The 17,452-nt window shown below is 41.7% G+C and overlaps 1 protein-coding gene across 1 annotated transcript in view; it reads left to right on the top strand.

Annotated features, from left to right (window-relative positions):
• The window catches only part of ush2a (usherin), a 617,513-nt gene that overhangs the window by 557,944 nt on the left and 42,117 nt on the right, over window positions 1-17,452 (top strand). Inside the window, exon 65 of the mRNA XM_003216022.4 lies at window positions 9,745-10,066. Within this exon, the coding sequence (XP_003216070.2) occupies window positions 9,745-10,066 (322 nt within the window). The remainder of the gene's footprint in view (window positions 1-9,744; window positions 10,067-17,452) is intronic.

The raw sequence follows: 17,452 nt of genomic DNA, 5'->3' as shown, positions 1-17,452 counted from the left end.
TTTTCTAACCTTACCGTCAGGGCAAGGAAAGGTCTTTAGTGTAATGCCCATAGGCCAGGCATAGCGGGGCAAGTCTTTGTCCTTTAGCAACACAAGGTTTCCCACCTTGAAATTGTCCTCTGGGGTTTGCCAGAGTCTTCTGGTTGAAAGCTGGCTTAAGTATTCGGCCTTCCACCTCTTCCAGAAGTGGTTGGCTAAGGTCTGCACATGCAAAATTGGTGCCACAGTCCGATCGAATTGACTTAATTGGCCCTCTGAGGGCTATGAACCTTTTCAATGCATTTAAAAATGATGAAGTGTCCATCCCTTCTATGACTTCTATATGGACAGCTCGTACTGACAAACAAGTAAACAAAACCGCACATCTTTTGTTATTTACAACACCACCCCTGGTTTTCCTAGTGACAACCTCCCAAGGACCAAACACATCGATTCCCACATGGGAAAAGGGGGGGTCTGTCAAAGTCCTGTCCTGAGGTAACTCAGCCATCAGCTGACTCTGAGTCGCCGACATTTGACACACTTAAAAATAACACTGCTGACCAAACTTTTAGCATTTACCACCCACAGGCCTTCATTTCTAAGGGTCGCCTCAGTCAGAGTTCTACCTTGATGATGGATTTTCTCATGGTAATGCCGAACGAGCAGCAATGCAGTGTGACTATTAGGGGGTATGATGATGGGGTTTTTTATGCACGCCTTGAGTTTAGCTTTGGCTAACCTTCCTCCAACTCTCAAAATACCCTCCTTGTCTAGAAATGGGTTTAACTCATTTAGAAGACTTTGATTAGGGATGTTGAGCCCTTGCTCTAGCCTAGCTATTTCCGGCTTGAAAGCAGATCTCTGCACTGACTTGAATATGACGCTCTTAGCCTTTATCATATCCTGGACCTGTAAAGGCTGACTATCTTTGCAGACTAAGCGATGTATAAGCCTAGCAACTGCTCTAAGAAGACTGTGCCACTCCGAAAAACGTTCAAAACGGTGTGGTTCCAGGCAAGATCTTTGGCCCATCTTGATTTCTGTGGTTGATTTGCAGGCTTTCACCTCTGCACTTCGTGAGACTTGAGCATTCATAATGTCCGAAAACCTTTGCTCATCTTTCGAGAGCGCTGTGGCTTCGTCTCTCTCAGAGACTTTGAAGATGGAGGAATACTCTGGAGTTATTGCTTGGCAGTAGACTGAGATATGACTTAGGCAACTGCGCACAAGTGTAGGACGTCCACCTTTAAGCACCTGTGCTTGATTGGAGTCCAACGACGATGGTGGGTGCATCTTGTTTATGCACACTGGGCCTATGACTGTCCAGCCTAATGGCAATTGTTGTGCGATAGGTGCACCTGGAGGTCCTTTAACTTGGTCGTTCACACAGAACAAGCTCGGGCAGTCCGAGCCAAGCAAAAGGGCAATGTCCACATCTGGCCGAAAGGCTGGTATAGCATTCTTTAACCGTCGCAAATGTGGATGAGCCTCCACAACTTCTCTAGTTACAATTTGTTTTTTGTTCCGAGGGATGGAGGAACACTCAATCAGGTCTGGCAACTTGAACTGTCTCTTCTGGTCGCAAGAGGAGACAACAAAGCCAGATGCTATGCGACCCTGCAACTTCTTTTTTCCTGCACACGTAGTCATAGTGTAGTCGACCATCTTGGTTTTAAGGTCAAACATGCGGAAGAACTCTGGAGTAGCTAGGGAGGCATCGCTCTGTGAATCTAGGGCCACATAGAGTCTCTTTTTAAGCCAAGGGCTCTTGGATGGATATACATCCGCTAGGCAGATAGGATGACAGACTCTGAACTGGTGCACGTTAGAGCATAGTTCAGTGCAGGCGACCGATGGAGCATCCTCCTGCATCCGTGACGCGGCCTGCATGTTGGTGGCTTCAGTAGATGACCCTTCTTTGGAAAACGTGTCCCCTTTGGCGTGGGAGACAGCGTCAGAGTTGTGCATCGCGGTGCAATGCTTAAGGCTGTTACACCTTGCGCATTTGACGTCCTCTTTGCAGTTGGATGCAAAGTGAAGAGTTGCTCCACAGCACCTAAAACATATGCCCAGCTTCTGTACAATCTGTTGTCTTTCTTTATAAGGCTTCTTGCCAAATTCCCGGCAGTTGGCCAAACTGTGAGGCTTTTGGTGAATGGGGCAGAGCACCTCCTTCACCTCTGACTTGAATTCGTTGGCCCTGTGCTGAGTTTCAACAGCCTTAACACTAACCGGTCTTTTGGCCTCTCTGGATGGTTTTTTCTCCACTTTAGGTGCCTTCTCTGGCTGGGTCCCTTGGTATAAGGTGGGGAGGCCCGTCTGTGGATCATTCCTTTCTCTGGCTGCCCTGGTGATGAACTGGACCAAATGAGAAAATGGAGGGTATGCCTGGGAGTGGGCCTCCTTGTAGTTGAAGACCTCCTGTCCCCAGCGTTCTTGCAAAGTGAAGGGCAGCTTGGTCAAGATCTGCCTCTGGGACAGGTGCTGATCGAGGCACTTCAAACCGGGCAGTTCTGGATTCTCCTTGGCCGACTCTAATTCCGCAAGGAGATCGCTAAGGTCCCACAAGAGTTTGAAGTCTTTGAGTTTTAAAGCTGGGAACCTTTGGAGCTTGTCCATAAGAGATGCTTCAATCTCTGTGCTGGCCCCATACCTCTGCTGCAACCTGGCCCAGGCCTTTTCCAGGGCTTTGTCGGGATCGGCTACGTGGGCTGCGTAGATCTTCTTAACTTGTGAGGATGAGGCTGGGCCCAACCATGCAGCCAGAAGAGTCAGTTCTTCCTCAGGCAATAACTTTAAGTCTCTGATTGCTCTCTGGAAGGTGGCCTTCCAGAGAAGAAATTCCTCAGGCTTGTCCGAAAACTTTTCGACACCCTTGTCCTTAAGATCTCTTCTGGGACTTCTGATGATGGAGACAAGCTGGGACTCCGGCGTCGAAGGGAACAATTGAGGAGTTTGCTGTTGTGGAGTGGACTCCCACCGTGTACCTTGCGTCAACCTTTGGCCTCTTGGAGGGATGACATCGACCACTGACGAATCGATGGTTCCCTGTGCAGCTGTCTGTAGGGGCCAACTAGCGCTCGGCCTTGAGGCCCTGATTGACTGACCTAGGGTTTTAGCAGGAGGCACAGGTAGCTCGAGCAAGGGTGAGCTCCCCGCTATGACGCTCTGCTCTGCAGGAAACTCAAAAGTGACTTTGGGGCCCTGCTCTGGGTAAGGAGAGAAGTCTCCCTGTTCCTCATCCGAAAACTGGCTGTACATGCTGCCAAGGTGCGCAAACACTTTGGCAGAAGGGTCCTGTATTGGTAACTGGCTTACATTTTCTTCTGTGAGTGGCTCAATTAGGGCCTTGGCCAAAGTCTCAGCCCTTACCCTTTTGGCTGCGGCATCCATCTTTATTCTAAGCATCTCTATACGAGCCTGTTCTATTTGCATTTCGCTTTGTCTACGGGCCTGTTCTATTTGCAGTCGTTGCTCTTCTTCTTTAAAGGGAAGGGTGAGATCAGCTGCCTTAGCATCAGCCTCCGCCCCCGCTACCTTGCTCTTTAGCTCCAGACGTGCAGCCTCCTTAATGTGCAAGGCAGCTAGGGAAGAGATGGCACTCCCAGCAGCAGAAGACTTGCTAGAGTGGCTGTGTTTAGACGATGCACTCTCCCTTAGTTTAGATACCTGGCTAGAGCGGTTGGACTTAAGACTAAGTGCCACAGCAGGTGATTTTAAAAGATTGGTCTCATGGCTGCATAAGGAAGACTGCTTTCCTTTTGGCTCAGACCTTAGATTAACAGGTGGAGAACTAAATTCCAAGGCATCTAGAATTGCCCTCACCTTATTTTCTTTCTCATTAGTGTCAGCTAAGACACACACTATTTCTAACTCTGAATCCTTGGCGTTAATGCGCTCGAGGACCTGGACTATCTTAGACACCAAACCCCTCCAGAGACCGAAGGTCTCTTCAAGGTCTGTCTGTAATATGGATGGCACCCTTGTAATACCCAAGCTCTCAATTCTGTCCATCAATGTTACAATTCGCTCCCATGCCGAACCTAACCTCACATGGAGGAGCTCCTTTTCATCTATTAGATGGGCTAGCATCTTGGCTGAAGGGTGCTTTATCCTTTGGGGCCTTTCATTCCTACTTTCAGCCTCAGAAGGAGGTATACCATCTGTATCATCTTGAAATTGCATAGACATTATGTATTCTTAATAGCAAGTAAATTTACAACAAAAGCAAATACAACATACCAGCAAGTAAATTTACAATAAAAGCAAATTCAATATATAATACAATTCACAGCACTTAACCATAGCAATATATATCACTAAGTAACTATACTTTACAAAGATTGTGACCTTTGGCGCCAGACTTTGGTGGGCAAGCTGCAAAATGTCAACTGACAGCAACTTGCCACTTGATACCTCCCTTGCCCGAGTGACGTAAACTGCCAAAATGGCGACTTCGCCAAATTTTCAAGCACCTCGTGCTCTGCGGCTCGAGGCCTGCCGCCGAAGGAGCACCGAGGCTGGCTTTGGAAAGGAGGAGAGAAGAGACGCCTCCTCCCCGCTGTGAAGGGAGGTCACCACCGCAGGTCGATGAAGCAGGTCACCACCGCAGGACGATGAGGCAGGTCACCACCGCAGGACGATGAGGCAGGTCACCACCGCAGGACGATGAGGCAGGTCACCACCGCAGGACGATGAGGCAGGTCACCACCGCAGGACGATGAGGCAGGTCACCGCCGCAGGTCAATGAGGCAGGTCACCACCGCAGGACGATGAGGCAGGTCACCACCGCCGGACCATGAGGCAGGTCAAAGCCGGCCGAGTGCTCCGGCCGAACTCCTGATGAAGAGGCTGTCAAAGCCGGTTGAGTGCTCCGGCCGAACTCGCAGCAGCGTTGCCAGGCCTGTCCAGGTTCTAGCCTGGTTCTGGTGGGCTTCACGCCTCAGAGCCAGCCAAAGAACTGTCGCTGGTGCTCCGCGGCTCGAGGTCTACCGCCGAGGGAGCCCTGGACGTTGCTGGGAACTGCACAGCCTGTGCAAACCCAGAAAGCCACTGGGCCACGTGCGCACACGCGAGCCAAATAGCAAGGAAATAGAGCCCCACTATTTGACTCCTTCAGGTCTGAGAGCGGGCTCCACTGCCTCAGACGCTGGTAGAGTCTTTAGGTATGCAGACTGAGCTCAGGCGGAAAAGCCGCAGCCTATACTAAAACTTCCTAAACTATAAAAAACTATAAAGCCGTGCAAGCTAGCTGAAGCGGAAAAACCGCTGATCGACCTCAAAACTGTGCCGTCCGCCGGACAATAAAAAACTATAAAACTGAAACGTGCTGTCCTTTATCCGGGCGAACTGCAAATCCCTATAAGCTGTCCTATAGATATTGAACGACTGAGTCTGGATAACTTCAAAAAAGGATGTTTATTCATACAAGGTTGTAAACCTGGCACAGATCTTAAAGTTGCAGAAAATGAAACAAATTTCTATAGGTTTTAGTCACAGAATTATCCCTGGTTCCAGAAGGCAAAGGTGATTATAAAACCACTATACCCTAATCACGCTGCCTATATTAGAAGGAGAAACTCTTTCCTTCCCTATCTTTACAGCAAAGATTAGTTCTAGAAGCGATGGAATAACTCTGCTCCTCTAACTAGATTTCCTATTCCAGATCAATATAATTCAATACTTATCTAATTTGGATAGGCTTAGATTGGCCTGGTTTTGAGGATGATTTGTCCCAGTTAGCCTTGCACAGCTCCAGCACGTTGGAAGACTATAGCCAGAATGAAACTCTAAAATGGAGACTAGACCCTGGTAAAAAGGGCGGTCCTAAGATGTTGCACTCTTTGACCAATCACTGCAAAGAAAACTGCAGCCAGCTCTTGCAGATTCCAAGCCACTTTTCCTAGGCTTTTGCAGCCAGAGGCTCAAACAAAATGTAAAGGAGGGAAAACAAACAAACGACCAATAGGTAAGGCAAACCATCGTCCTGGGGGACGGAACATTCATGTTTAACTTGACCTCATGTATTAGGTTCTCCTGCCAACCTAGCAGTTCGAAAACATGCCAATGTGAGTAGATCAATAGGTACCACTCCAGCGGGAAGGTAACGGCACTCCATGCAGTCATGCTGGCCACATGACCTTGGAGGTGTCTATGGACAACACCAGCTCTTCGGCTTAGAAATGGAAATGAGTACCAACCCCCAGAGTCAGACATGACTGGATGTAACGTCAGGGGAAACCTTTACCTTTACCTATTAGGTATGAGGCCAAAATTTTGGATGTTGATATGACCTTGCATAAGCTGAAAGTTAAAATCTAGGGACATGTAACAAAATATATAAAATATGTACATTTTTCTATTATAAAGTAATACATTAGCAACTATACAACATTAAAAATTGGAGGGATTGTAGGTTTATACTTGGATTTATTGCAATATCAGTGAGAGACAATTCTAGTGAGAGACCGACAGCAGAGGAGGTCAAGTGAAGCACCAGTTGGCAGCATGTCTGGATCGACTTGGACATTTTTCTTCCTTCCCAACTAAAAGGGCTACTTTGTCCTGACTTCCAAGGGCAGAATGTGTGCTGACAGCCAGGAAAGTGTATAGGATATCCCCTTTATAAAAAACAGGGGGCTTATGTGAGCAGAGCTGCTGTAGCTGGAGTCCTTCCTCCCATTCCCCTTCTTCTCTTTCCTCCCATCACATTTTTGACAGTGGTGGATCAAGGACTCCTTGTAGAAAAACTCACAGAGTAATGGATGTGACTATCCATCCCTTTCTCCCCATCCCTCATTCATTATGTATATACAAAAATAGGTATTCCAAAAATCCAAAAGAATTTGAAATACGAAACACTTCTAACCTCAAACATTTTGGATAAAGGGAGGTTCAACCTGTATATTTCCCACACACATACACACACACAAAGTGAGCAATGGCCTCCTCCTCTTTCACTGCTGTTAAGGAGGCAATGGATGATAGCAGAGGGCATGGATGGACAGTGAAGCTACAATGCTGCCCAGCTTCTGACCTACCAAGAAGATGAATACATTGTTGGCCCAGGACAGATAAGCCACCAAGTTGTTGCAATAAAAATGACCTGTGATGGGCAGCAGCAACCAAATGTGGGAACTTCGGGACTTTCAAAGAACAAGAAAGTGATACCATGACATAGAGAATAGAGTGGGTTACTGCTTGTTTTGCGATTTTGCAGGGTAGCATAAGGCAAGAGTATGGTCCATCCCTGGAAAACATAAAAGAAACTCTAACCCTTAGTATTCCCCCACCATAGAAGGGAATGCCAAAGAGCTGCTGCCATTTTTCTGTCCAAATTACATTGAGCCATGGATGTGTCGACCCAAGTTTTTTTGGTTGATTTGTTGTCAAAATTCCTTGACTTATACATAAGAGACATTAATATAAAAACTATTATTACAGCACACAGTTCTTTTTTGCTCCTTGATATCCAGCTTACTTCTTTCAGAATGCAATGGTAAAACATTCCCCCCTAAAATGGCCTAATAATACTTTAAGAACACGTTTTCTAATTATTGCTATTGGTTCTTCTCCTCCTATAAAAGATACTGTGGTCAGCTCTGATCCAAAGACATACTAGATTATCTACTGTAAAAACTGCTACCTCTTCATTCAGATGAACTTACTTAAGCAATCAATTTTCCCTTCTCTCATAGCTAGGCCCTGTCAATGGGATCTTTAATGTGCTACTCCCTGTACAATTAAAAGAAGGTCTTTTATCAATAGCTTCAAGAAACTACTATTTCTTTTTTTGTTCTTTTTCTCTCTCTTTTTCCTTTATTACCATTGATCTCTAAGTATATATGTAAGTAAGTATATGTACGAGTATATGTAATAAAATATGAAGAAAATGGCACTGGTTCAGAACTTTTTAATCATTTTGCATTCTGCAGTTTCATGAATGATAGGAGTGCTGCTCATTATTTTTTGGCCCAGATGAGATTATGCCATGGTTTTCAGTTGAGGAACATATGAATGCTCCCTAGGTGCTTCCATGTATTTTTCACAGGATTTTCAGTTTCTTTTAGCATTTTTTCTTAGTAGGCAAGTGAAAATTTGTTATATAAATATGGCTATGCAGAAAAAATGTGTCTATTACTCACTCTTTTTTCTTAAAAACATGGGCCCGTTAAGATAAAGTTCTTTCTAAATCACCAAGTATATGAAGTATCCTGTAGCAATCTAAATTATTTCAATTTAATACAATATGTGTTGTAACCAAAGATTAGATCATATAATCTCATCTTTTTTTCTTTAATGCACGAGAAATTGATCTAGATAAATAATCTGTATTTGGAATAGAGAGGAAAAAAATTCAAATGCACTTTTTTCTTCCAAAACAAGTGAAGCATAATCATTGATGCATCAAATATATTGAAAGTATTATTTTGCCAACAAATATTTTCCCAATAATTTCTTGAATGAATTGATTCTTGTGAATACATGAAGGTTGCATACATGCAGAAGTGCTGTGCATTCCTGACTATTTTAGTACACCAGGCAGAGGGGTATTTGTATGTTCAGCTCTTCCTCTGTTGGTGAAAATGACAAAACACTTCAAGAGCTCTACATGTGTTTTGAAGTCTTTGGCTCTTCTTGTACACAAGGACATATGGGCCACTCTCCAATTCGGCAGAGTCAAAATCTCTCCATCTCATGGGTTGAGCCTGAGAATCAGTGAGTTCTGTCCACACACATACAATAAATAATAAATTTAGAGCCCTTCTGATTCCCCTCTCTCTGTAGTAAATGTCATAACTGGGCTGTGATCTGATCAACTTCCCAAAGTGGGCCGCTATGCAAATTCTGGAGACGTATGTCAACAACTTTCTTGCTGTTACTATGCTGAAACCAAGAAACAAACATAAGATCACATCAGATGGGCGGGGGGGTGGGGGGATGGACGCATGACAGTTCAGGACAGCATAGGGTCTTACTCTGTCCCCTCCCATCCAGGTCTGTCTTCTGCCATTCCACATCCTTTCCTCCTTCAGCCCCCCCCCCCAATCCCCCACCATTAGGAGTCAGGTAACACCTGACTCCTCCAAAGGCACTCTGGGCTCTGTTTCTTCATGCAGCCAGAAGTTGCCCTGTGTCATGTGATTAGCTCCGCAGGACCCCGTTTCAACAGCATGGAAAAACAGGGAGAAGATACAGAGTATCATCAAAGCTAGTCCGGCTCCAAATGCCCTATTCTGTATTGGGGATCTCTTAGAAAATTTTCAGTGTTGTGATGGACATTTTTCAGGCGTCCCATGCAGAAAGGATAGTTTTGATGAAGGACCCTCCAAAAGTTTAGCATTAAAGCCTTGATGATACTTTGAAAAACAAGGCTTGAGCTCTCCCCAAGGATGACAGGAGGCAGTTGAGCAGTGGTGTGATAATAGTGGGGATGGGAAGGAGTACTATAAATAAGATTATGGGAAGGCGCAAAAGTGTTTTTGCTCATCACCAAAGTCAAAGAGTTTGGCCAATCACAAAAATGTCATTTTAATGTGAAAGATTGCACTGAATTTACACTAACAAGAGGTAAAAATGATAATTCTGAAAGGAAAGAGAGTATGAACATGTATTATACTGTATTACTCTCTCATTTAAACACAAAAGAACCACTGCAGACCTTTATCTTTTGAAACATTTTTATTTTATGTTCCTTTACACGCAGTGTATATGTGCATAAGCTTCATTCTAATGCCTAACCTCTGTTTTGTATTTCGAAAGGTATGAAGTCCAAGTGCAAGCTTGCACACTCTTGGGCTGCAGCTCCAGTGAATGGGCTTCTGTTCAAACACTTGAAGCACCCCCTGAAATGCAACCAGCCCCTCTCATAGATGTGCAAACAAGTCATGATGGATTCCAGTCTGTTCTTTCAATTGTGTGGACAGGCCCAAAGCTGCCAAATGGAAAAATCTTATATTATGAGCTTTATCGAAGACAAGCAATACGCAGTCAACTAAATCAAGACCTAATGCTCATTTATAATGGTTCATCCACCTCCTTCAAAGACAGCATGCTCCTGCCTTTTACAGAATATGAATATCAGGTATGAAGCTGGGAGGAGAGACTAGTATTTGATGTGTGAAAAATACAATTGCTAGACTTCTAAGCAGAAAAGTTTTCTTGCTGAATTGTTCATATAGTTGAAAAGAATATGCCTTGAAACATCATTATAGATCATTTCAAATACATAAAATGGTCATGGAGTTTGGGCAGAATTAAATATACTCAGCATCATTTCTTTGACACAGTGATTTCCATTTTTACATAAGCTTGTTTTCTGATATACAGAAGCTGACATCTTCCCAGTGGCATGATGCTCAATAGTTAAGAATGCCCTCTGCCCTTTATTTTATACAGTTAACTCTTTCTCACACAGTGCACAGGCACTCCAGGATTCTGTTCCTTTTATGTATGCCTACTGGCTTGCCCTTTTCAGTTTCATATTTAGATATTTTGAGAAGCTGTTGTATAGTCTGAAAAATATGAAAGGAGCTCAAGACATTTTGCTGCCCAAGACAACCATCTAAGGCAAGGTGTGTAGTACTCTAAGCCAACCAAGTTATTTTGGCATGAGAAATGGAAAATCCCACATGCATCTCTTTCCACATCTGAGGCAATAATTCATTAATATCAAAGAAAATGTCCTTTTCTTTTTTGACTCTCCCAATCCTGCTGCTTGAGAGTCTGCCCAACCCTGTCTAATGGTAGAGCCAACTCTGCATGAATCTTACAGGGGAAATTATAATGACTTCCTTCTTCCAGTAATTATTCCTATGTGTTTTCTTGTCTGGGCAGAAGGTCCAATTAGCATTGGCAGCCTTGTCTACTTCCACTGAATGTTCTTGGATGGCCACAGTGGTCCTGCATAACGATAGCTAAGATGTGTATGACCTCCATTTGGCAAGTCTTGCCAGAATGCTTGGCATCTCAGGGGAATCCATGTTTCATTGCTGACAGTGGCTCTCCGGATACTTGATTTCCTACTCTTTCTAATGATGTAATTTGCCTTAAACTTCAATGAACTTAATAGCTTCAGTGAGGTAACTCATAGGATTCTTTCCAAAACAGATCACTTTGTTTTAGAGGCTAGAATTTCCCCCCGGCTTTTCTCACAGTTAATGTATCAGAGGGTATATTTTTCTTGTAGTTGGACTCTGTGAACAAAATTATTAAATGTTTTCAGTAACTTTTATGATACTTTTTAGCTGAAGGAAGCAGTTGCTTTTGAAAGTATAGGTGCCCAATGTGTTTCAGAAAACTTTACTAAGCACAAATTATTAAGGAGGAAGAACTCATAAGCTGGGAAAGGCTACAACAGTTTTGTTTTGCCCGAGCCTGCAGGGAAGGGCAATTCGTTATCCCATCCTCTCCCTTTTGCTAATTTAACTGAGTGCAAACTACTTTTGCACTTTGAGCTCCTTTTTCAGCAACTGAAGTAAGCTGAGAATAAAAAAGAAAGGTGGGAACAAGAAAGAGGGTCATTTAAAAATAGTTGTGAAAGTGAGATGCCAGAAGTGAGATAACTATCCCTGCCAAATCAGGACAGTTGGATAAATGTGAGACTTTAAACAATTAACTGATAACAGTGTTTCAGCTAATAATTGGGTTTTGTTGTATCATTTTACTGTAGTATATTATTTAATTGAATACAACTATTCTTTGGAAACCCACATAACCCTGTTTCTTCTGGCCCGCTACATTCGTACATAGATGTATGTCAGCAAAAGTAGAGCATTATAGAAAACAGAATAAGTATATGAAGCTATTTAATGTCAAATCAGATAATCTAATTCAGCATTATCTATTGATTGCCAATCTCATCCCTAGAGCAAGACTTCTTAAACTTTTTCCACTTGCAAACACCTGCTGCCCAAGAAATTTTTATGTGAGCTCAGATATATATTTAAAAAAGGTATGGAAATCAAACTTTTCCTGATAATAGATCAACCTTAGCAAGACTTATTAAACAGGTTGATTTTTCTTTTTGTGGAGTGCAGCTGAAGCATTTTCTGCAGAGACCACTGAAAACACATTGTTGCTAGCAGATTTGTGTAAATGTGTGGCGTTATTTTATTGTTGCCAATGTTTTCATGACTCCAAAATTGAGCTAGGGAAAAACCATTTTAAGAAGCAGCACCTAGTTCTTATTCTGAACGCCTAGAGGCCAACATAAAATTATAGAGTTGGGAGAGACCCCAAGAGTCATCCAGTCCAAGCTCTTGCCATGCAGAAAAATCCAAACAATTCTGTCAGATGTCAGTCCAACCTCTGCTTAAAAACCTCCAGAGAAGGAGACTCCACTGAACTCCAAGGCAGTGTATTCCACAGCAATAACCATTAGCAAGTTCTTCCCAAGGGTTAGATGGAATCCCTTTTCCTGCAATTTGAATCCATTGGCTCTGTGTTCTGGGGTTCTGAGTAGCAGAAAACAAGCTGGTCTCCTCCTCAGTGTGACAAGTAAAGCAAGATATGGGGTTGGGAAGGGTGAGGTATGATAAGATTGGGCAAAGTGAGCTGCCCCCACCAAGACAAGCAATACCCAGCTTGGGATGCTTAGCCTTTTGTCCCGAATGACCAGAACAGGATGAAAGCAGCATCCCCCCTCCTCCAAGGTTGATGGCAAAATTAGCCCTGGCAAAATTTCAGGTTGTTAACCTGGATAAGAAACCAAGCCAGAAAGCATTGCTTCTAGCAGACCATGCTAGCTTTCAGGTTTGAAGGAAATACTCTTAGCTTTTGGCAAACACCACTAGGATTCTTAATACCTATCTTACCTCCACAGACACTATAGGGACCATGTTCTTCCTAGAGCTTTTATGGTTTTACTACAGCTCAGGGAAATTTGTTCAATGTCTGCTGTTTCTCTGTGTTTTACTAGGATTCAATGAATAACAGTTTGCTGAAAGCTTCCCTGTGTAGTCCTATTCTCCCTAGTCAAAATGATCTATGTCTGATCATATTTGCCCCATCATTTTCTCTGCCTGCTCTTTATTAATCCTTTATTAAAATCCACGCAGAAGATGGGAGGGTTCACAGTGCTTTGACCAGTTACAATCAAGCTACATATCTTCCAGGACTGTGTGTTTTATATTGAACTGGCAAACCAGTGTGTGTGTGTGTGTGTGTTCATATATGTTTGAACCCACTTTCTTGGGGATCTATTCTTAGTTCCTCCATTGTTGACAATTTATATGTGGCCTGTGAGACACCTTATTCATAAGTATAGGGATTGGCTTTCACTATTATGCTGATGGAACCTAGATTTATATTTCACTTAAGCACTATATTGATTTTGCTACTTCTCTCTTGGAGGCTTGTTTTCTGGCCATAAAATTTTAAATGCAACTAAATTTCCTCCAGCTGAATGAAGCTAAAATTAAGCCACTATAACCAGGCCCTTTGCAACACTTTAAAAAATTCTGTCAGTCATCAAAGTCCAGCTTGATGGGTTTGACATTAACAGCACAACTGAGGTCAGGAATTTAAGTATCTTTTTTCTTTTCTTTTCTTTTTGAAGCTTTAGTAAAACTCCATGCACCACACTTGGGCAACAAAAGGAGAAATGGCAGTACTGTTGGGGGGGGGGGGCACGTGCTTTGCATGAAAATGGTTCATGGTTCTCTGGTAGACTACTTGAATGAATATGGAGATGCAACATTTTAATATATTGGTGGATTCTAATCTAGGAGTACCAGATTTTTTTTTTCTAATATTGGGTTGCTGTGGGTTGTCTTATATTATTTGCATTGCTAGTCTTTTCATTTGGTTTCTGATTTTGACTTAGGCCATGTTTACATGGCTGAAATAAAGTGGAGTCATTAATCATTAATGTGAGACAGGGGAATACAGGATTTACTATGTAGCTTCTAGGAAATTCTGTAGTGATCCTAGAATTTTGGAGTGGATTCCACCTGATCCACTGCTCACACCTCCACTGGACCTACTGCTGCATTGCTGCCAGCAAGCAGATCCTTGCCAGAGGCTTCCTGGTGATGTCACATTTTTATGATATCACATTAGCGCAACCAGAAATTTGACCAGGTTGCTCCTTGCTGGTAGTGACAGTGTCAATACTGATGTACTCTCAGCCCATCTGGTCATGTGGATACTCAAAGGGCTTTGGGGACACTCATGAGCTGCATTGGGGCATCACCAGAGTGCTTTCACCCATTGTTTATGTAGACATGACCTTAGATCTGTCTTCTGTCTATGTTCCATTACACGTAATAGGGCTACAATAGGAATCTGTGCCCCAAAAGGGATGGAATATCTGGAATGTTTTCTGATAGGACATGGGAAATTGCATGCAGAATAGAAACCCTCTTATGGTGATGTAGGCAGGCTCAAGCAATCAGCTCAGTTTTCTTTTTTCATTCAAAATACAGAATATAGAGCTTACTATAAATGGCTTTCTGCACAAGGTCACATTTTGTGGTATAGATTATCCATGCTTTGGATGCCCCTCATGTCACAGATGAGATTGGCATGTATCTCTAAAGTGAAGAGCCTTTTCTGTGATGGCACAATTTATGGAAAATGCCCTTCTTGAGGTCTGCAAAACTAGCTTCTTATTAGATTTCAAAAGGAAAGTGATATAAGTATATTTATTTCTCCATGTCTTTGAAGAGTCAATCTTGTTCTTATAGACTTTAATTGTGTAGCGTCATGTATCACTTTAGTATTTTTATTGCCAGCTTCCTGGTTTTATTTTATTAAGGATGGAAAAGCAAGATAGAAATATATTCAACTGACAAGCATCATAATCTGTGTTAGCATCATCTCTTGCTTTGCTCACAAAACAGGAAGCTGATCTCAATTTTAATAAAAACCCTTCTGTTCATCACATATATAAAAGAGCAATTTTTCCAAATTAGAGTACCCTTCATTGCTATTATGTATGTACAACTATTATTTGTTTTTTCTTTAACCAAACAAAGATATCTAATTTATTGGTAATTCCATATTGATAATGAGCCTGTTAGGAGTCTGGCAAAACCTCCTTGGGTAGATTGTGATCTGACATATTCAAACACCTTGACAAACCTATCCTTTAAAAAGGCATTAATGCGGGTGCCATGGAAAAATGCACCCCAGGGTTGTAGATGAATTGATATGATTTCCTTGATTGTATCTTTTTATTTATAAGGCATAATTTATGAGCAGTGAAAAGCAAACTAAAATGAGTGATGACTAACTACAGCCAAAGTAATAAATCAGCAGCACTGAAAGAAGTAGTGATTTTGATCGAATCTATTGAATTAGCTGTTGCCCTTAGCCATTACAGGTATTGGAAAGACCTTTTAATATCTGCTTATCTCTCTCCTGGGAATATTTTAACTATCTCATTATGTACCCATAGGAAACAAATTATTAAATTTTCTGCTGTTTGGATTTAAACTTGTTTGCATCTCATCTTTGTAACTGATGTGATAGAATATTAAAAGGAACAAGAATTGGCTGAAACTTTGATAACACTTTTTGTGTCAGACTCATTCAATACCATGCTTTATGTTTTCACATCAAAGGGAACCAGTTCTCCAAACCAGTTGGAGTTGTTTTTTTTATGTATTCCTATTTATATGGACACAATCTTCCAAATTTTGATTTTTACTGCATCGTGGAATCTCACTGAATTTTTTTGTCACTGTTTTGACCTCCTGATACAGAGAAACTACTGTAAAAAGAATCCCTTAAAATGTGTCTTTCTATTCAAAGCCTATTTAATTTTATGGAAATTTTAGTATTAGAAAATTATCAAGCATAAAGGGAAAGTTGGACTGCAATTTGGGCCTGCCGTAACACTATTACCATGTTTTTCAGCAAATGCTATAGCAGCTACTTTTGCAAACACCACTATTTAGAAATGTCTTACCTTCTTATAGTCTTGATTTATGCAAATATGACAGTCAAAACCCTTCTTCTATAAAGGTTGCAATTCCTCTAAACACACCAGTGAAGTTAGAGATTTGGAGATATTTCCCCTACCCATACAATAAAACTAAATTCATGTTTCTGTTACAACCTGGAAAATTTCTTGAGGACAACCATTAAAGCCCTCATCTCCCTTGTCATCATATCCTACTTAGTTTAGTCCATATATGATAGACTCTGACCTTCGAGGCTAAGCATTGCCATTGTGAATCATCACTATTTTTATTTATGATTCTTCAGCACATTACATAAACATATGAACTGAAGCCAAAAAAAAATCTAGACAAAATGGCAAAACACTGAATGCAAAAAAACAAGGCAAAATACAGCTAATACTCATACTAATTCTAATACCTTTTGTTACCTACCTCTCCTAATGGCTTGAGGTGGGGTACAACAAAGTCAAAACATATCAACATAAAAGACATAAAATAAAATACACATATCAAAACAAACCATTATAAAAACATACATCAAACAGAAGATACAAAGGTCAAAATAAAATGGGAATAGTATATATCCAAAGCTCATTATTCAAATTGACTGGGTAGGCCTGCTGGAAGAGATTGGTCTTCAATTGAGTCTTAAATTCTGATAAGATCTCTTCTGACAGGCCATCTCACAGAGTAGGGTGACCAATGAAAAGGTCCTCTGGGTGATGGTTATTAGTTGGGTTCTGGCTGGTTGGACTAAGGACCTCAGTGTCCGAAGGAGCAGATTGTGCAGGAGAAGGCAATCCTGTAGGTTTTGAGAGACACCCTTGATTATTCAGGTTTTTATATGTTTATTCTTATTATGTATATGTTTGGGTTTTTAAAATCCCCATATTAAGATTGTTGTCTTATGTAGTGACAATAGCAATCGAATGCCAAGAGAAACTGATTAATGTAAGCTTAGATTTTAGTAATTGTTGGTAGATGTTTGGAAATGTAGTTCCACAATTACAAAACTACAGATTTTCCATCCCCAACCTGGTAGCTTGTTTTGCATAGATGGGAAGCTGTAAATTTTTACAATGCAAGATCTGAAAAGTTTGTCTCTGTCTCTATGTCTGAAACTTACTTTATAATATCTGAGGGTTGCCAACAATAAACAAACATAGAGCAATAACATTTGCATGATTTGTAAAGATGGCTCTTGCAAAATACTCTATATGTTAAAAAGGGGGGTGTTCTATAGCATCCACTTCAGGAGATCATTCCCAAGCCTTTTATCTATAAGAAAAATGGGAAAATAACATTTGTCTAAGCTGAACTGTTTAGAACTACATCCAATCTCTCTTTGGAATAATAATGCTTCAGTTTTCCTTGTATCTTAGAAATAAAGACAATATAGATCATTTAACTACTGAACAATTGCAACAGTCACCAATATAATTGCTGCCTGAGGACCATTCTTCTGTCATATCATATGGTTGAAGTCATCCCAACCATTTGACGTACCACCATCTTGGTTGCCCATCGTATCATCTAGCCATTCCATTACTGCTCTACAGAAA

The sequence above is a fragment of the Anolis carolinensis genome, chromosome 1 (assembly GCF_035594765.1).
Source record: "Anolis carolinensis isolate JA03-04 chromosome 1, rAnoCar3.1.pri, whole genome shotgun sequence".
Classification (NCBI taxonomy): Eukaryota; Metazoa; Chordata; class Lepidosauria; order Squamata; family Dactyloidae; genus Anolis; species Anolis carolinensis.
Note: the sequence above shows the minus strand (reverse complement) of the source record. Positions and strands in the feature narration are given on the sequence as shown.